At 37.6% G+C, this 21,102-nt stretch overlaps 5 protein-coding genes across 5 annotated transcripts; 1 reads left to right on the forward strand and 4 right to left on the reverse strand.

The window, feature by feature from the left end:
* The first annotated feature begins 1,733 nt into the window (after positions 1 to 1,733).
* LOC130407167 (SWI/SNF-related matrix-associated actin-dependent regulator of chromatin subfamily A containing DEAD/H box 1A-like) lies at positions 1,734 to 2,818 on the forward strand. The gene is made up of 5 exons (XM_056729881.1): positions 1,734 to 1,843; positions 1,929 to 2,117; positions 2,217 to 2,335; positions 2,505 to 2,687; positions 2,770 to 2,818. The coding sequence occupies exons 1-5, from the start codon at positions 1,748 to 1,750 to the stop codon at positions 2,771 to 2,773; spliced, it is 591 nt and encodes a 196-aa protein (XP_056585859.1). The 5' UTR covers positions 1,734 to 1,747; the 3' UTR covers positions 2,774 to 2,818.
* A 629-nt stretch (positions 2,819 to 3,447) lies between these two features.
* LOC130440423 (macrophage-expressed gene 1 protein-like) lies at positions 3,448 to 5,822 on the reverse strand. Its single transcript, XM_056773533.1, has 2 exons — positions 5,358 to 5,822; positions 3,448 to 5,019 (listed from the first exon to the last, which is right to left on the reverse strand). The coding sequence occupies exons 1-2, from the start codon at positions 5,805 to 5,807 to the stop codon at positions 3,448 to 3,450; spliced, it is 2,022 nt and encodes a 673-aa protein (XP_056629511.1). The 5' UTR covers positions 5,808 to 5,822.
* Positions 5,823 to 11,712: 5,890 nt separating this feature from the next.
* Positions 11,713 to 14,807, reverse strand: prf1.5 (perforin 1.5). Its single transcript, XM_056729565.1, is given in 4 exon segments — positions 11,713 to 13,018; positions 13,863 to 14,354; positions 14,356 to 14,404; positions 14,700 to 14,807. Coding segments are annotated over 3 exon segments (1,557 nt in total). The 5' UTR covers positions 14,397 to 14,404; positions 14,700 to 14,807; the 3' UTR covers positions 11,713 to 11,994.
* Positions 14,808 to 15,562: 755 nt separating this feature from the next.
* On the reverse strand, positions 15,563 to 18,617 carry mpeg1.1 (macrophage expressed 1, tandem duplicate 1). Its single transcript, XM_056772241.1, is given in 3 exon segments — positions 15,563 to 17,650; positions 17,652 to 17,843; positions 18,101 to 18,617. Coding segments are annotated over 3 exon segments (2,187 nt in total). The 5' UTR covers positions 18,581 to 18,617; the 3' UTR covers positions 15,563 to 16,135.
* A 1,712-nt stretch (positions 18,618 to 20,329) lies between these two features.
* On the reverse strand, positions 20,330 to 20,848 carry LOC130407166 (histone H1.3-like). The gene has a single exon (XM_056729880.1). The coding sequence runs from the start codon at positions 20,837 to 20,839 to the stop codon at positions 20,330 to 20,332; it is 510 nt and encodes a 169-aa protein (XP_056585858.1). The 5' UTR covers positions 20,840 to 20,848.
* Positions 20,849 to 21,102: the final 254 nt, after the last annotated feature.

The following is a 21,102-nucleotide window of genomic DNA, read 5'->3' on the forward strand; positions in this document are numbered from 1 at the left end:
AGTAACTAAACTGAAGAAATACTAGAATGATTAACAGAAAAAGTAATAGAATAAATTCTGTAAAGCAATAAATATTTATTGAAAATTAGTCATGCAACTGTCACGATTTCCCGTGAAACCATAAAAACCAAACTCAAAAACAGAGTTGACAAAAAGACCATAAACAAATATCCTGGGGACTGTACAATTTAGGTATTTCAAAAAATAATAATTCTAAATAAATCCTGATCCAAAATCCAGAATTGTCAATATTATTATTAAAAAAAATAAGATTGAGCTTTTAAAAACTGAAGAGATGTTAAAGTAGGACTGGATAATATCTCAAGATTTATTTTGAAATATGGAAAAAAATATTTCATTACCTGAACATGTTATTGCTTGACAATTATGCTGACAAATAATATTGAAATGGTTTCTATGCAGCATTTTATAATTGAGGCCCTCAATGTCCTGCCCTTAACTATCTGAAATACTTTACAGTATAGTTTAAACTACTGTATGTGATGGCAGGGTGTCATATTTTTGGTGAATATCTGCTACACTCCCAATCAGGTGAGTATCGCAAGAGGCGCTGTGGGTAAAATAAAGTCTCCCTCTCCTCAATTTACAGCTGCGTGAGTGCGTCATGATTCTGTCCCGTCAGACCTGAAAATCATGACAAGGTGAGGCAGGATCATGACAGAACCTCATGTTTTATGTGGAGAGAGGCATTTTGTCCTAGTTGGGCATTCCACAATGCTCTCTCCAGGTCTTGTCTCTGTTCCCGCCCTTTCGTTTTTTTTTTTTAATTTGTTCATCATGACCCGCACCTGTCCCCTCTTGATTTATCTCCCTTTATATTGACCATGTGTCGCTTGTCTTGTGCTGGTACATTGCTTCTGTGTGTTTGTGACATGTGGGTGAGTTCCTGTCATGTCTGTAAGTCTAGTTTATTTTGTAGTTATGTGATGTGTTACTAGTCTAGTCCTGTTAGTTTAGTTAGTCTTCGTTCCTGTTCATGTCTACTCTATGTTACGTTTTTACCCCCTCGTGGGTTTTTGTGTTGTCTTTGTGTTGTATGATATTCTGAGCTTTATATAGATGCCAAACTTGAGCGGGTAAGTCCCAAAGAGCAGGCAGCAGCAGTGTGTGAAGTTTGTGTTTCTGGCCATTTATTTTAGCGATTTTGCTGCTACCACTCATAGAAATAAAAGATTTGATATATTTACGGTAGGAAATTTTCAAAACATCTTCATAGAACAAGATCTGTACTTGATATCCTAAGGATTTTTGGCATAATTCAAAAATCAATAATTTTGACCCATACAATGTATTTTTGTATCACCTTATAACCGTGCCCTCATCCACACTGGGTAAAACATGTTTTTACTAAAAATGTATCGTGTGAATTCTGCAGCGCTCCTTGAGATGATAAAGTTAATTCTCTCTTTGCAGATAACTGGGTTCGGGAATTGGTGCCCAGTCTGAAAGTTCTTGTGTACTATGGTGAGTTAAATCAAGATGCTGTGCTGATGTAATTGCTTCATTTTTCATATTCGTATTTGTTAATAACTTTCTTAACTACTGCCACAAGAAAATCTCTCTAAATGTAAAAAAGGATCGTTTTTATCTGTCTTAATCTGACTCTAGGTGTTGAAACAGCTTCCACCAAAAGTAAAAAAAAAATGGTATATTAAAATGTTACCATGTCTCACAGCACCTTTCTCACATTTCCTCTTTGTCTGTAGAGCGAGAGCTCTGTAATGTGATGATGCAGCTGAGAAAGATGGCCAATCATCCATTGTTACACCGCCAGTATTATACCAGTGAAAAATTGGCTGCCATGAGCAAGGCCATGATAAAGGTAAGGACTGGGCCAAGATCTTGGGTTTGATTCCCAACAACTGATAAAAATGTGCATCATTGAGATGACGTTGTTCTTATGTTAGGAACCAACACATTTTGATGCAGACCCTGCGCTGATCCAAGAGGACATGGAAATCATGTCTGACTTTGAGCTGCATAATTTATGCAAGCAGTACAGCTCCATCAGCAAATTTCAGCTGGACAAAGAGCTCATCTTAGACTCTGGAAAGTTTGCTCTGCTAACCAAGACACTCGCCAAGCTCAAAGAAAAGGTTTGTGAAGACGTGTTTTAATCATGTCACTTAATTTATGAAGTATGACCTATTTTTGTGTGTTTTATGATTCGTAAAATAACTTGATTTCTCTCTAAGGGTGATAGGGTTGTGCTGTTCAGTCAGTTCACCATGGTGCTGGACATTGTGGAGATCCTGCTGAAACATCTTGACCATGAGTTTGTTCGGTTGGATGGCTCTACTCCCATGGCAGAGAGGTGAGTGCTACTTTATTGAATATACATTTTTATCCAGACTGTCTTGTTTAATCAGATCAGTGTGGTTGGGTTTAGATTTTTTGAACTTTGCTGATCATCCATTGCGAATTGTTTATTAGTCTATGCAAAAAATCTGTTAAAAACAACAAATGTTATCCTGTGAATTTAGGATTGGCCTTATCGACAAATACAACACAAACCCGGAGATCTTTGTGTTTCTCCTGTCGACCCGTGCCGGAGGGCAGGGAATCAACCTCGCCTCTGCTAACGCAGTGATACTACACGACATTGACTGTAATCCGTTCAATGATAAGCAAGCAGAGGACCTCTGTCATCGAATGGGGCAGACGAGGTTCGTGTGATCATAAAACTAAATGGTGAATGCCATGATTGAAAGAGGAACTTTGGGTTCTGACAGTGTTTGCTCTGTTCAGGTGAGGATGGTACTATAACTGTACAAATGGCCGAGTTGCTCAAAGTCTCTTTGGGACTCTAACTAACATGAATGTTAGTGGTAGTTGCCTATGCATTACCACTCATCGAGTGGAAAAAAAGCATCCAAGCGAATCTGCCAATGGGGTTTAGATAAGGACGAGCACTTTCCTAATATTTCAGGTCAGTCTTGATACACACATCTTGAAAATCCAAAAAAAAATAACATTATCATCTCTGATATTGTTTATCAATGTGAATGTTCTTTATATTATGTTTTTCTAAATAAACCCAATGTCAATTTATTGAAACAATTTGAAGTTTATTGATTATTTAAAGGTAACAATAATGACAGACATTTCAATCTCAAGATTAATTATAACTAATTCTAACAATGGTGACCAAATAATTTCAAAGATGATTGAATTAAGTCGTGACAGAATTGAAGACATAATTCAACTTGAGTCTAAAGAAATAAAACCTTGTAATTAAGCGTTAATTTTTTAAGAGAATAATTATACCCATCACCACAACATATCACACGATGACTTCTTTTAGAGATCATTTGATTACATTACATGCACTACCATTTGCAAAACAAATTAATTTGCATCCTCTTCTCTTTCTCTTCCAATTTGTCAAGCACCATGAAGCACTTTTTACTTTCTTTTTCCCCGAGGTCAGAATTTTTCACCAATAAAAAATCCTGCCACTACAAAAGCAATTAAAGTAAGTATACCATTAGCCACACCTGCCTTCTCTCCTCCAGACATCTGAGGAGATCTGTCAAACATGAATGCCATTTGATTTATTTCACCGGGCTTTGCCAGTTGCCATGTCTTAGTTCCTCCAACTCTCACCCAGGACCGATCTCCTTCTGTCAATACTGACACGTTGTTTGATGCAAGCTTACTGATCAATGGTGGATTGGTAAAAGGGGGGAGGCGAACAGGTTTCAACTGACCGCTATTGAAAACAGCTGATTGGACGCAATATAATATCTGACAGCCATCACTAACAGCAGCTAAATGTTGACTGAACTGAGGAGGACAGCGAGATTGACCCTCTGCAAGAGGGTTGCTGGACTGACAGCTAAAGAAACCACCGAACGGAACAGAGAATCTAGTTCCTGTCCCATAATCATTGCTCAGACACATCATCATGCCATTAGACAAAAATGTCTGCGTGAAGAAATTAGCAGGACAGGTTTTAGATTTCGTAAATGGGTTTTGTAAAGATGGTCCATAAAATCCTCCAAAAAGATACCCTGAGTAGTTAGGAGTTTTCTGAGTTGTGGAACACCAGTAGGTTTGAATGTTTGCACGATGAACATAGTAAGCATCGCCACACATCTGTTCACAACAAGTTGACAGCCATAAGAAACCACATGAATGACATTTCTTGCTGCACTCATTACGAAAGTACCTACTTTCTTGAGTCTCTGAGCGTAATAAGGTGGCAGTGTACAGCTGAGGGCATGAAAAATCGCCTGTGGCTGGATTCTTCACAGCCTTATTATTACAGATGAGACTTCCATTTACTGTCAAAGGTTTACATGTTTGGTAAATGCCACCGAAGCTAAGGTTAGTGGCTGGCCCCTCACAAGATCCATCATCCACATTTGCCTCTAGGTTGAAATTTTTAGAGTCTGGATTTATACACCCAGGAATTGTATTGACTTCATAGTAAGTCTCTGCAGCCTTTTGCACGTAAGAAGCTAGATCAGAAATAGTTGACTCTGGAAGCTCTGAAAATGTCATTGGGTTGAGAAAATAGTGCAGGGGCAAACCAGATCGGTCAATAGCCACCAGATTATTGAGCGTGCTCTCCTGCCACTTCTGTAGAGTGATGCCATGATAAAATAAACCCCCTCCATGACTCTGAACTATAGAATATGTGATGTTACCCTGATAACCACTGATTTTAGAAGTGTTCTTAGATTCCTTTTCCAGATCAAAATTTACTTTGGCAAAAAAGCTTAAGCCTGCTGATGCAGAGACGGAAGTCATGTCTGATTGACTATTAGATATAAAAGACCTTTTTAAATAGTCCTCCTGCACTAAAGTGGCACCGGCATCAACACTTGTGATAACATGAGTACCATAATCAAAAATAAGTTTCTCTGACAGATAAGTTGCATGACGGGTTTGATTGTTCTTGATAGCATCTGCGATTTCCTCCGCCTGCTGAACGAAGTGAGAATCCAGGGCAAAATCAGGATATGCCTTTACTGTGTACAGATGATTACGCACCTGGAAATGTTAAAGAAAAATACAACAATGTAATGAGCTCATTTAATTTTGATTATGTATATGTGCTCTAGGTCTATTTTGAATAGCATAAATATACAGAAAGTACAGAACATTTGTTTTACTGTGAAAATGTTCAACAACAACTACCTTATTAGCTATCAATTAGCACCAAATTAAGAGTATATTGGGGAAATAGTCATAGTTAATGGTTTGTTAACAGCGAGAATTGCCCCCTATACTGAAGTGTGACCGAATTCTATGTCGTAGTTAAAGTATTTTTAACAATCATTTTATGACATTCTGTATTTCCATTTTACTAGAATAATATTTTGACTTACTTGAACCCGGGATGTTACAGAATTCTCTTTGACTTGGTGGGTCTTCATACGTTGGTTTTCTGATGAGAATTTTCCATTAACCACCGAGAAGAAAGAAACGTCCGCATTTATAGAGCTTGAGGTGGAACTTTTCTCCTCCAGCCATGACATGATCATCTCAGAGTTTGTTTCGACTCCACTCTCTTTCTGTGGAATGACAAAGACTTCATCTGGAATGAGATAAACACCATCTTCTGTGGTCTGGCACTGAGAATAGCTCAGGTTCATCACACGTCCCATGTCTATGTTGCGCAGGTTATCCCATCCACCGCCTGGAAGAACCTCCAGTGCCGGTATAGCTGAACTTTTTCGGCACTCACCAAGTCCATTACTGGGACGACTGAGTGGATGAGGGTCACAGGCCATGAAAAAACAGCAAAGTATCACCACCAAAATTGCTTGCAATTTCATGATTGTCAAGTGTGTTGTGTGTTGAGAAATCTTTCTCTTCCGAGTCGCATCTGTTTTTAATTTCAATCCGAGCGTGTGTGGTCTTTATTAAACCGGTGTAGTCAGTTTTGTTCTCAAAAGCTTACATAACCACAAACATTTCCATTTTCATTTGCATTATTTTAATTATTCAAATCAACCTGGTATTTAACATTTGCATTAAGAGCTAAGAAATAAACCGTATAAATCTACATCAACGTTTTTATTGTTGTGAGGAAATAATCAGGGGTTGCTCACTGATCATAGATAGCCATTGCGAACATTCACTTGTAAGAGTCAGTTGAGATAAGCGGGTGCTGTTTCGATGACTATCGGCCCAACGTCAGAGATTCAAATCACATGTGGCAAGCTACAGATGCAATGCAATAAGATCAGGATGGTCCTGCAGCACCTGGATCGTTTGAAAGGGTTCGTTGCACTGACTTGAAGACTAAACAAGAGGGCAATGCTAATCTTGATGTCATTTATATTGTTTACAACAGTTAGATAAGCTGGCAAGTTGTTTCCAAATTCACTGTAGACTTAAGGCACGGCTGTTAATAAAATGCTTGTTTCTGTCGACCAGTTTAAACTTGTGCTGCAATTGTTTAACAACTTGCATATCATCAATTTAATACTGACTCGAAGTCCAATAAAAAATTACAAACAAACAAATGACATAAAACACATGAATACATTAAAAACTGCACAGCAGTAACCACATAAGAAATCATTGTATTACATAAATGCAGTGATACCAATGCCTCCACAAGCTGGTCTGATACCGTGTAGAACTTACACTTATATTAGTTAGGCCCTCAATAATTTCATTTTTTGACTCTTTAAGCCGACGGATACATTTATACATAAGATTTATTAAAACAGCCTGAAAAGTTTTTACTCTTAGTCCAAAAAACATTTCATTTGCACTATGCCACCTAGGTCTCCACAGCAAAATTGTCATTGCATCATTATAGGCTACTTGGAGCCTTTGACCATTGTAAGCACTATATAATGGTGTACAATGCTTTAAACAATAATATTTTCACTTCGTCTGAACAGAAACCAAACTTATGTAAATGTATGTAAGCCTGTATATACATCATTCAACGTTGTCTCTCTGCAGTATATAATCATCACTGTCAAATGCTCATAATAAAATGCCCAAGATATTTTACTTTCATACCCACCATTTGATTCTTATCAGACAGTGTGAAAACTGGGAAATGTTACATTTTTTCCACCTTAGTTCTACAAGTCATAATAATACTCTTTTAGGCATTATACAGTATATACATAATATCATGTTCAAAGCCATAAACAGAACATAATGTTCAAGAGCTGCTGAAGACCAGCACCACTGGGTCTGAACACAACTAGATCATCTGTATACATGATGTGATTCACTAAAATATTCCCAATCATACAACCCGTTTTGCAGGCTTTCAAGTATTTAGATAAATCATTCATATAGAGATTGAACAAAACTGGGGACAAAATTCATCCTTGTCTCACACCATTACTAACCCCGAGAAGAGATTTTATTGCCCCACTTTACTTGCATTGTCTGGTGCGCATACCAATAACTAAGATTTCTCACAATATATTTAGGCACTCCTCTTTGTGTCAACTTTAGAAATAACGTTTCATGATCTACTCTATCAAAAGCTTTTAATGCATCAATGAAACACAAAAACACTGATGAGTTTTTATCTCTGTAGTTATTTACTATTTCTTTAAAAGCATATATACGCAAGTCAGTGCATGTTTTGCTTTAAACCCAAACTGATAATCTTTGAAGTGAAAAAGCACACTGACCCTATCCAACAAAATAATTTCTAAAACTTTAGATAAAATACTGGCTAAGGCTATGGGCCTGTAATTATCTTACATTACCCGCTTTATCTTTAAGAACTGGCACTAATAAAACAGACAAAATCTTTGCAATGTTTTTCTAAATTAAGACAAAACTTCAATTTACTGAAACAATCTAACATTTATTGATTCATTTTACAGAAAAAAAAAACATTTTATTGATCAGTTCATTTAAATCATAACAAAAATGAAAAGATAATTCAACTTGAATTTAAAGAAACTATACCTATCATCACCAAAAAACAACTCATTGTATCAGTTCATTTGATTACTTTACATGCATTAGCATTCGCAAACAAATTATTTTGCATCCTTTTTCTCTTTCAATTTGTTCCTCGTGAACACTTTCTTTTTTCCCTGAGGTAAGTCACAAAAGAGTTCTCCCACTGCAAAAGCAATTAAAACAATTACACTATAAGCTACACCTGTCTTCTCTCCTCCAGACATCTGAGGAGATCTGTCAAACATTAATGCCATTTAATTTATTTCACCAGGCTTTGCCAGTTGCCATGTCTTAGTTCCTCCAACTCTCTGAGTTGTTGAACATCAGTAGGTTGGAATGAATGCACTGTGCACTTTGTAACTATTAGTACATACTGGGTCACAACAAGTGTACAGCCAAAACAAACCACATGGATAACATTATTTGACGCACTCATAATGATAGTACCCAATTTCTACCGTCTCAGAACGTTACAGAGTGGCACTGTACGGTTCAGGGCATGAAAATTCACCTGTTGCTGGATTCTTCGGTGCCTTGCCATCACAAACGAGGAAAAATAATTTAAACAGGAAAGTTAAATAGGCATTAGATTATTTTTCTTAAATATTCAATGTTAAAAATCTGGCTCCTCAGCCCAATAAGCAATGGTTAACCTAATATTATGAATTATAATTGAATTATAAGAAATGAAATTGAAACAATTTTGCTTTGTCAGAGATATGCCAAAACTTAGAATTCTTTATGTTGATATGATACATTTATCTTTAAGAAAACTGAATATTAAATGACATTTTATGCAGTTTTTACTTGAATCCTGGACATTTGATATTAAACAAAATGAAAATGTGTTTTAATACATATTATACATATACATTATACATATTATACATATTATATATTATTTATTATTTACAGATATATACTATATTTGTAGCTCAACATAAAGGTTTACAGTGAGATCACTTTCAATTTCACTTTTTCAGTTTTTTAGAAATGGTCAGGGCTACATGCCAAAATATAGGTTTGTTTTGATGCAAATGAGATATGAGCAATAAACAAATCATAAAATTAATAAACACTTGTGATTTTTTAACGGTACAGCCTCAACACTCCCTTTCTGAAGGTGGCGCTAAACGTACCAGACTCTGGTATCCCATCTGCCACAAAATACTACAAGAAGAAGATTGCGATTGTGTGCAGAGGCTGCACATTATGGCTAATATGATTAAAAATGATGTTCAGTTTTATGAAAATATCAAATGATTCGCTTCACAAAACGTCAACATATCGCCAGAAGCCGCTTTTTGGAATTGTGTGCTTTAGGACAGGTGGACCCCATAGACTCCCATTATATGTACCAGAGAGGGCTGCGGATTTACCAAACAATCTTCTTTATGGTTCTACTCAAGAAAAATGTCACCTACACCTCGGATGGCCTGAGGGTGAGTAAATAAATGATCAATTTGAGTTTTTTGCTGAACTATCCCTTTAAACTATCCCAAGTCATTGCTGTTAGAGAATCGCTTTGACCCCGATGTCGACTGCTATCTTCCACTGCTTTTTTCAGTTTTGAAGCTTTGGTTTTACTCCTGAACTGGCCCGAACCTGTGGTTTTAGCTATGATTTATCGACCACCACAAGAAACCAAACATTTCAACGCAGAGTTTTCGTAGTTTGTTGGGGATTTGATCACTAAACATGATCGCACTCAAATTTGAGGTGATTTAAATGTGCATCTTTGCTGCCCCTCTAAGCGGCTAACCTAAAAAATTCTAAGCATGGAGTGTGCCACTTTTGCAGTGGGTTACTCATCCCACATATACTCATGGACACATATTGCACCAAATCTTGTCATATGGGTTATTGACACCGCTATCTTTGATCATTTTTCAATTTATATTAGATCTCTTCCACAGCTTTCTACTGCATCTGTTTCAAATACCATGCTAGCCCGTGCATATTGATAGATCTGGATAGAAACATACACTTGTTTCTTGTTTATTTCATTTTATTATTCTATTTCATTTATTATTATTACAATATTCATCATATGTATTCATTCATTTATTTTATTATTCACTTCTATTCATATTATTTGTTCCTTACTTTCCTGTTGTTTAACCTCATTGGGAGTTGTATTGTGTCTTATGCTGATCTGAGTATCCATTGGTCTCCATCTCAAGGTCCATAATAATGTCATGAGACAATGTTTTGATACTGTAATCTTAAATGGTTAAAAACACATATTGAATCTGTTTCTAGTCAGGCGAAGTTTGGCAGAGCTTGACTGAGCATCAACGCACAACTGAGATTATTCAATAAATCATTTGCCTGTCTGTTTAACATCACTTCGTCTCCTGCCTGCTGTTCTTCCCTTCAGCTCTATATCTCCCTGGTGGTTGGGTTAAAGGATTGACTCACAATGGAGTTGATATCTCCAGGTGTAATTTGTTCCTGACGGAGAGAGATCTAGTGAAACTGGATATCTATCAATATCTACCCCATTTTGATGCAGATTTTATTAAGCTTTATGATAAAATAAATCCTGTTTTATCTCTAGAATCTTCACTACCTGACCCTGATGTGGAACAACATTCCTCTTTTTTATACATGGTCTGGACAGATATATTAAATATTACTGCTACATTCAAATTTTTTTAAGCCAAAATGTACATCTAAATCAGAGCCATGGGTCGACCATAGTATTTGCTCCCTCCGACAGTCATGCAGGAAAGCTATTAATGTAGATGTTTAAGTGTCCCTAACGTTAGACTGAGATGAAAATGTGCGGGAGATGTCATGGCGGACAATTTCCCGCTCCCGTTTTTTGCGTAAGGGATGATCCACAGCTAGCCATGCGTTAAAGGGTTTTAATGCAAGACTTATTATAGGAACCATCCGACGCAAAGCGGAGAGTCAAAAGGACATTTATTATTTAAATGTTATATAGTTTACAGGGGCACGGTGGCTTAGTGGTTAGCACGTTCGCCTCACACCTCCAGGGTTGGGGGTTCGATTCCCGCCTCCGACTTGTGTGTGTGTGGAGTTTGCATGTTCTCCCCGTGCCTCGGGGGTTTCCTCCGGGTACTCCGGTTTCCTCCCCTGGTCCAAAGACATGCATGGTAGGTTGATTGGCATCTCTGGAAAAATTGTCCGTAGTGTGTGAGTGCGTGAGTGAATGAGTGTGTGTGTGTGCCCTGCGATGGGTTGGCACTCCATCCAGGGTGTATCCTGCCTTGATGCCCAAAGACTCCTGAGATAGGCGCAGGCTCCCCGTGACCCGAGGTAGTTCGGATAAGCGGTAGAAAATGGATGGATGGATGGATAGTTTACAGGAGATCTCACTGGAAGCATTTTGGGAGTGATTTAACATTTATTCAGACATTTCTTCTTGGGTTTAAGTGGTAATATGGTAAATCCCAGTTGAGCACACACTTTAAGGTCCAACTCCTCGTCTCTCACTTTAATGAACATTTCACTTTTGTGTTTTCGTTACATTTAACCGGTGAACTCTAACAACATAAATCCATGACACGTGCAATTATGCTTTGATTTGGGTTGGCAAAGTAACCCTGTTGTGTCGATTTTGACCCCAGCCAGATTACGGTTTCCCTCATTGATACTGCTGCTGGAGCTATTCCAAACCTGTTCTCCATACCTAATCCTTACATTACTGGCAAACGGAGGTCATAATTTGTCATTTTTCGGCACCACACCTGTAATGCTTACCAGTCCCCTTCAAGGACTGGACATGTTTTGTATAGGCAAACACCACGCAAAAAAAAACAAATGACTGAAAATTATATACATTTACTGTACTTTGCTACCGCCACCTCGTGTCAGAAATGTCAGTGAAACATAGAAATAAATCAGAAATGTACAGCACATTTTAGGAAAACAATTTATTTTGCTCTACTTAAGCATACTTCTCCACAAATATAATAATAAAAAAATCTTCAGGAAAAACGATGATTATGATAATATTCATATATTATGAGATATACGTGAGAATCTTTGAACTCAATGTTTAACCATTAACTATCTAAAACGTATTTCGCAGAAATGTTTTGATCATGTTGTTGGTGAATATCTGCCACACATGGGCCCAGTCAGGTGAGTATAGCAAGAGGCGCTGTAGGTAAAATAGAGAATGCCTCCCCTCAATTTACAGCTGTGTGAGTGAGTCCCACGTTCAGGGCTGACCACACACTTCCCCACCATGTCGTTATAAAATACGTCACTGTCCCACACCTCAAATATGAGTTCATGACCAAACTCAATTGATTCAAAATCATAGTTGGCATTCCATTCTGGGTCATTATTATCCATAATCACCTCGGTTTCTTCATACATGAGATTGTACCAAATTTTCACAAAACCATCAGTGCGTGTGAAGAAGTCCGCATTCAAGCCGGCAGCTCTCTGCACCAACACCTTCAACGTGCCACGGCCGGCTCGCATAGGGCAGCAGTTGTGGTCCAGATTTGGTGCTTGAGAACATTTTCGATTTTCTTCGTGATCTACAGGAAGCCTGTTCTCCTCGATGTACTCTGTAACTGCTTTTCTCAGATTGGCTCTGACATCAGGATCAGCCACCAGATGATGAAGAGGGAAAATTGAATATGATATAACATCTGGGTTGTCATGCAAACTCATCATCCAACTCGAGTAGGCTTCCGCTGGGCTTTGGTTTAAAACAAGATCTGGAAAGTATTTCTCACCTCCCAGCACCTCTATTTTATGCGTCATGAAACCCTGGTAGAAGCCCATGCTCATGTGATCTTTAAGGATTTGAGAGCATTTATTGGAAAAGGAGACATTAGCAGGTACAAATCCCAAAGCTATCTTTAACTCAATGCTTAGGCAGTTTTTGATGTCAGTCTCAGACAAGCCTTTCAGGGTTGCAAGGCAAGTTCGAAAAGCTGTGACCCGTCTCACTCGACCTCCAAGGTGGACTTGACGTATGTAGTGAGTGCCATATGTATCTATAGTCCTTCTGTAGAGGGGTTTTGTTTTGTCGTAATATTGTGACGGAAGTTGCTGCAAATGTTTTGAGAATTCAGCGCTGAGTTCTGGGTGGTCTGTAAGTCTGTAACTGTAAATAGATAAAAAATGTCAGCATACACAGAATGTGGGTTCAAAATAAAGTACTGTTTGCCTTACATTTAGTTTTCTGACTGGCAGACTGGTCAAAGGAAGGAAAAAAGTACTTATCAAAGCATTTCAAGATTTGCTTTTTAACACTACGTGCAGAAAATACTAATCTAAGCAAATTTGAGATGATCCCACATGAGACTTGTTCTAAATAAATTAAAAAACATAAAATATATAAACATTTATTTTAACAGCAGCTTATTTTCAAAGTTGACTTCAAACTGCAAATGTTAAATACATTTTATTGTTTATAGTTTGCTTGGAAAATTGCATTACCAGACTACTTTCACAAAGTAAATAAATGAGAAAGTATCAAAACATTTTGCTGTAGGTTAATGTACTGTAACAATAGCAGGTTTACTTTCTGTAAGCTTTTAGTTTTTCTACTCTTATTTTGAATATACATATAAGACTGAATAGGTCCTGTTATTCTATAGTTTGTATTTCTGCCAAATCGTTTTTGCCAATAAATTCCTTGGAAGGTTTTTATTTTGTGCATAGTCCTCATAATTTAATTGTATAATCTAACCTAAGTCATTTAGAGGAAATTATGTACAAATATTTGGTCACTGCTGCATGCATACAAGACATCTACAGTATACAAAAATATACTATATAATATAGGATGCATGTATACTGTATGCTTATTTAACCGGTGCTACCATTTTTTCCTTCCCTGTCATAAGCACCAGTGACGAGTCATGCCCCGCACAGAATATAAAAACAATTGTGTTTAATACTGTATATTCTGTACGAAGTCATAAACTGGAAAACCATTGCCTTACCTGTAATACGTGCAGCTGATCTCATGAAGAGCAAAAGTGGCTTTATCCACTGAATTCTGAGATTTGGCAAATTTAGCAATATCTGACCGGCTCCCTCCTAAAATGGCTTTTCCCACATCCTCCAGGCTGAGATCCATTCCCCAGTTGTTATTAATGAGAGAAGTCGAGGTTTTCATGAGAGAGTTAACAGAATGATGAAGTGCACTAGAGAGCTGTTTACTGCAACGGCTGAAGGGACGCCAGTCCAGCACGGCCGACGGCAGTTTCTGCATCTGTCCACCCTGAAATCGGTTCCCGCAGACAGTACAAGTCCTGTTGTCCACCAAGTGTGACTTGACATTGATCAAAAATGCACCTTTACTGCGCATCTGGACCACATCAAAACCTTCTCCTGCCAGATTGTAGCCAGGCACAAAAGGAGCTTTCTCACATTCTGTCTGAGAGCCTATGTGGCAAGCTGAGCTCATGTCAAGTGTTAGATGACAAAGAGATACAGAAAAACAAGTGGATAACAGCGCAGTTATTCGTCTCCATAATGAAACCTATGGGGAAATTACAGGTTGACATTTAATATTTCACCTATAGGGTAATTCATTTTTTTCAGCCAGAAACATATTTGAATATAATCTTAGGTAAACATTGATCTTTGTGCAGCTTTTCGAATATTACAGTAATTTAAATGCTGTAGGACTGAAATGATTGTTTAGATATGAAATTGAAGATGCATTATACTGAAAATAACATCATTCCGAGTTCACTTTTACCCACCCAGTAGCTTTCACACAACAGTCTGTTCGAGATGTGAGTCGAGATGTGTTAAACCCCAGAGCGACCTACTTTAGAAAAGTCTGTCTTTGTTGTAAAATACGGTTTCTTCATGAAAAGTTGTTGCTGTATAGCAACTTTCTCAAATGCTAGGGAGTTGAAAAGGCTGTGTGGAAAAATGTAGCTTTGGCATTTGCAACAGGGAGTGTCTTCCTTTTCTGCCCTCCACAGATTACATCCGCTGACTGGTTTTGTTTTGATGTTTTAGTAAATCCCAGCTGTGCAGTGGGGGAGGGTTTCATGAGACTTTCTTGCAATGAGAATGAGGATGAAGGTCAAGATTAATCCCATCTTGATATGCGGATGACAAAATGTAGTTTGTGCCACTTATTTCCATTTCCCTCCAGTTGTTTGGGAGACAGATATGGGCCAATAAACAATTCAGAAAATATAACCATAAAACGAATGCATTTATTTTATTGTCTTTTAATCACTGCTTTTTATGTGACAATAAATTGTGGTACATTTCTGCATTTGACAGATGTTTTTGTCCAGGGGGACTTTTTTCAACACATAATCTTTTGCAATGCTAAGACAAAGCTCTACCAAATGAGCTACAAGGATGCAATAATATAATGACCTATTTAAAACACATGGGTCTAACTTGAACTGACTTGCTCATATATTGGGCATACACATAGATATGAACATGGGTGTGCACAAGTTTGTACATTGTACTGTACATTCAATCTTATAACCGTGATGTTCCATTGATATTTTTTACTATTATGAACTCCTTTACTCCTCTACTGTTAAATTTGATCTTTCTCTATGAAAGATTTATTTTTAGTTTCTCTCTGAAAGTATTAATGAGTATGTGTATTTTTTCAATGTTGGTGTGATGATTTATATCTAAGTTAAATACAGCTGCACACTTCTTTTTTTGGAGAATTTATTCATCATAAAATGAAAAGTAATAGACAGAGATATACAGATGTATATATATAGCATTCACACAAAGCATTCTGCGTCCCAATTTTTCTTCCTGCCCCTCTTTTTATGTTAATGTTAATCATAATTATTTCACAATGGTCCCATTATTAAAAATAACTTTTTGTACATTGAACACATATTACATTAAACATTTTGTGGTTCCCTCTAAATCATTTTTAATATTCATATAGATACAGTGGATATTTTAAATATCCACTGTATAGTGGTCTGTAAGTTGTACAATAACATTTTCAAGAAATTTCAGCTAGCTTTACAGTTCATATTAGTACAGATTGTAGAGACGTACATTGACGAAAATAATTGTCTAAATGTTTTACTGGTGTATTTTACCAAAACTGATTACAATACTTGTCTGTAATATTGTATTTAGTTTTAAAATAGAAGGATAACAAGAAATTAGATGAGTGGTCTTTATAGAACGATTAATGCTAATAAAGTTACATTGAATTTTAACTGTAAATCACCAAGCAGCCATTTTAAAAAGATCATGGTGCTTATATAGGCTGAATAGGGTTTTCATTGGCAGTTCCCATCTGTTGTTCTCTCTGGTTCTCTACACCACTCTCACTGTGACTCTGACTATGAAGCTCTTCATACCCTCTGCTTACACCAAGACCAGAAAATCTCCTTCTTTTCACTAGAATCACTGTTCCTGCCGCGAAAAGAGCGATTAAAGCAATCAGACCAACAGCTAAACCTGCCTTCTCTCCTCCAGACATCTGAGAAGGTGCGTCAAACATCGATGCCATTTGCTTAATTTCACCAGGCTTTGCCAGTCGCCACATCTTAGTTCTTTCAACTCGTACCCATGACCGATCGCCTTCTGTCATTACAGCAATAGTGTTTGTTGCCATCATGCTTACCAGTGGTGGTCTCGAGAATGGTGGGAGACGGACAGGCTTTAACTGACCACCGGTAAAAACACCTGACTGGACGCAGAACAATATCTGACAGCCATCACTAATAGCAGCTAAATGTTGACTAAACTGAGTAGGACAGCGAGATTGATCGTTCGCAAGAGGGTTGCTGGACTGACAGCTAAAGAAACCACCGAAAGGAACAGAGAACCTAGTTCCTGTCTCATAATCATTGCTCAGACACACCATCATGCCATTTGACAAAAATCTCTGGGTGAAGAAATTTGGAGGACAGCCACGAGATTTGGTTATTGGGTTTTGTAAAGACGGTCCATACAGGCCTCCAAAAAGATATCCAGAGTTCTCAGGTGTCTTCTGAGATGTGGAACACCAGTATGTGTCAATTTTTGCACTACTGACACGATAAGCATCACCACATGTTTGGTCACAACAAGTGTCCAACCACAAGAAACCACATGAATGACAGTGTCTGTGGCACTCATATTTATTGTAACCTCTTTCTTCCGTCTCCGAGCGCAACAGAGTGGCAGTGTACACTTGAGGGCATGAAAAATCACCCGTGGCTGGATTTTTCTGTGCTAGCTCATCACAGAGGACATTTCCATCTGATGTCAATGGATTACATGTTTGGTAAACGCCACCAAAGGTAAGATTAGTGACCGGGCCCTCACAAGATGCATCATCCACATTTGCCTGAAAGTTAAAATTTTTTGAATCTGGATTTACACACCCGGGAATGGTGTTAACTTTGTAGTAACTCTCGATAGCATGTTTAACTGATAAAGCAATTTTGTTCACTGTCGGGACTGGAAGGTCTGGAAATGTCGTTGGATTGAGAAAATAGTGCAGGGGCAGACCAGAGCGGTCAATAGCCACCAGATTATTGAGCGTGCTCTCCTGCCACTTCTGCAGAGTGATGCCAGGATAAAATAAAGCCCCTCCATGACTCTGAACTATGGAATATGTGATGTTACCCTGATAACAGCTTGTTTCAGAACTTCCATGAGAATCCTTGCCACCAATATCGAATTTTACTTTGTCAAAAAAGTTAAAGCCAGCCGATGCAGAGATGGAAGTCATGTCTGACTGACTGTTAGAGACATAGGACATTTTAAGATAGTCCTCCTGCAGCTAAAGTGGCACCGGCATCAACACTTGTGATAACATGAGTACCATAATCAAGAATAAGTTTCTCTGACAGATAAGTTGCTTGACGGGTTTGATTGTTCTCAACAGCGTCTGCAATTTCTTCCGCCTGGTGAGCAAAGCGAGAGTCCAGAGTGAAGTCAGGATACGCCTTTACTGAGTACAGATGATTACGTACCTGAAAAAGGATAATGTGGGATGTTGAACCATGGGTTAAAATAACAGAATTGTACAATGTTGCTTTTCTCCAATTATAGATAAGAAGTATTTGGAAACATGTTTTTCTGATAGGATCATAAAGTGTATTGATTTCTTGATCAATACCTCGGTGTATTTACAGTCTAATAGCAATAAAGATCACAACATTTTGGGATTCCATAAACTCTCTTTCTACTTACTGTAAAAAGCATTTTTTTTAATATTTTTTTCACTTACTTGAACCCGAGCTGTTACAGAGTTGTCTTTGACTTGGTGGGTCTTCATACGTTGGTTTTCAGTTGAGAATTTTGCATTAACCACTGAGTAGAAGGAAACGTCCGCATTTATAGAGCTTGAAGTGGAACTTTTCTGCTCCAGCCATGACATGATCATCTCAGAGTTTGTTTCCACTCCACTTATTTTCTGTGGAACGACAAAGACTTCATCTGGAATGAGATAAGCACCGTCTTCTGTTGTCTGGCACTGAGAATAGCTCAGGTTCATCACCCGTCCCATGTCTATGTTGCGTAGGTTGTCCCATCCACCACCTGGTAGAACCTCCAGTGCTGTTAAAGATGAGTTTTTGCGACACTCACGAAGTCCATTTCGGGGACGGATGAGTGGATGAAAATCACAGACATTGATAAAACAGTGGAGCACCAGCAGACATAAAGCTCTTGACTTCATGTTTGACAGCAGCGTCTGTCTTTGGTTCATTCACTGAACTCTGTAAAAAATATCCGGAAACTTTCTTTGCTATTGATTTTGGTTCCTTATAAAGAAAACATTTTAGTTTCACATTCGTAAGCCAATAGTCACGTTACCATTAACTTCCTCTTCATGGTCTGACTAGAAATACAATTTAATATACATTAACCTTTTCAAAGACAATGGGACTTTGGATTTTGAATAGGTGAAAATCAGTTGATTATACATTTTCATTCCTCTTATTTGTGTGAGGCTTCACAAATATTTTCCTTTTGATGATGCACAGAACAAAAGGTGTGTTTTCCACCGTCTTTTGTAAAAAGAGGAACAGAGATTTGAGGTTGGTTCTGTTTTAGAAGTGTGTTATTTTATTTTCTCAAATCCTCTTTGAGGTATATAAGAACTGCACCGAGAATACATCAGGGGTGCAGAACATAAAGAATTAGAACTTCAGTTTGATGTTATGAAATGAAAGATCTGCTCTTACAATTCTAACCATGTTTCTTTTAGCCTTTTATTGCCATATGAAAATTAAAATATAAAAAAGTCAAAGTGGTAATTAAAGTTACATTTAGGTTAAGATAACATATAGTTAAACATTAAATGATGTAAAATTTTAAGTGTTTTAATTCGGCCAGCTTCATGTGACATTCTTGTGGCCCATGCCCATCCTGGTATAGATCATGAAAGTCCCTAAACTAACAGCATTTAGTTCCTTGTTCCTTGTTTCTTTTTATACCACACGGTGGCAAACTTTCACATCTTTAGGTTTATTAAATACAAAGGAACTTAATATATTTGTTATCTGTAGACACCAACATCAAGTGGAATTAGTAGTTTCATTCGATAAACTTTAATCCAACAATACCGGGCCATGTTCTCACATCCCCTTACGGAAATGAACCACAGTTTAAAAAAACTGTTAAAAATACTACAGCTGAAACTCAAAAAAACATGGTTACTGTAGTAAAATTTACATTTAAATTTAAACATTTAAATTACCATGTTTTTGAAAACCATGATTTTCAAAAAAACATAGTTAAAACATGGGTACTATAGTAAAACTGTGGTTTTTCCATCAGCTATCAGCGCACCAAAAAAAACATGGTTACTACACAAAAGAGTGGGGTCACAAGGTAACCTGCTATTACTTCAAAATGTGCTTTCAGCTCAATTTCAAGGGTAAGATTATGAAACCCGAAATAAAATGTAAAATATAACATACAAATTTTAAATAATTGTTTGGCCTAAATATTTCAATAACCTTACACAAAACCTTACTGTTGGACCTTGATGACATCTCCGTGTGCCTCCCTGGCCCAATACGCACAACAACACACTGGTTGCCAAGAGGTTACACCACTAGGTGGTGTTTTTGAGAAACTTCTCCGTTGTTTCAAACATTGCTGTAGCTAATTATAAAAAGTATTTCACAGCCCAGATGAATGATATTCACAATTTGGTTTTCTTAGAAGTATACTGTTGTGCATTAGCCTAGGCTATATAGACTATAAATATTATAGTGTATTGGTGCTTTGTGGTCCCTTTGGTTAAAAGGGGTACCCTAGTCTACAGTAAAGAACCATCATTGTCACACTCTTTATCATCATACATTAGGCCTATACACGAAAGAATAAAAACACCAAAAACCGACACAACAGAAGAGAACAGACATTTTAAACAATTCAAGTTTTTATTTGACCAAAATAAAGAAACGAAAGAATCCCTTAAGAGTGCGACTGACAGTTATCTACTAAATTATTTCTTTTCATCTTTGGCTTTTGATGTTTTTGAAACATTTCGTTTGATTCTCTTTGATCTTTTTATCTTGACCGCAGGCTCCGCAGCTGTCTCGTTTGCTTCTCCGGGACTCTTTAAACTCATTCTCCAGCTCTTCTTTGGCGTTTTCTTTGCTCCTGCACGTTTCCTCTTCGCTTTCTTCGCCTTTGGCTTTTTTCGTTTTGTTACAGTCTTCGTGCCGATCTTAAATGATCCTGATGCGCCAGTCCCTTTGGTCTGAGTCAGTTTACCCGTGACCACCATGCGCTTAACTGCCAGGTTGATGCGAGAGTTATTTCTTGCAACATCGTAACCATTGGCAGCCATTGCTTTCTTCAAAGCAACCAGAGAGACACCTGCGCGCTCCTCGGAGGCTGACACGATCTTGATGATCAAATCAGAGAGAGTGGTTCCTGACTTCTTCACTTTAGTCTTTCGCCTTGTCGCTTTATTTGCAGACGATTTAACTGACATGATGTCTGTAGACATGACCGCAATATTGCCTGAGCTGGTAGATAAGCTGAAAGAATATGTCTTGGGGGGCGTATGTGCAATTAATATAGTCATAATGAGAACCGTGAAGACTCAAGAGTCCCGAATTCAGAGCTTTTTCATCAGCTGACAATAATTTGTGCTTGTTCGCCAATAGAAAACCACATTTAGTTTTTTTTTAAATCACTTAAGGATCAATGTTAAAGTTTCAAAAATGCAGAAAGTCTCACATGGACGTGAATCCATTCAGTTGACAAACA

Source organism: Triplophysa dalaica, chromosome 18 (genome assembly GCF_015846415.1).
Source record: "Triplophysa dalaica isolate WHDGS20190420 chromosome 18, ASM1584641v1, whole genome shotgun sequence".
NCBI lineage: Eukaryota > Metazoa > Chordata > Actinopteri > Cypriniformes > Nemacheilidae > Triplophysa > Triplophysa dalaica.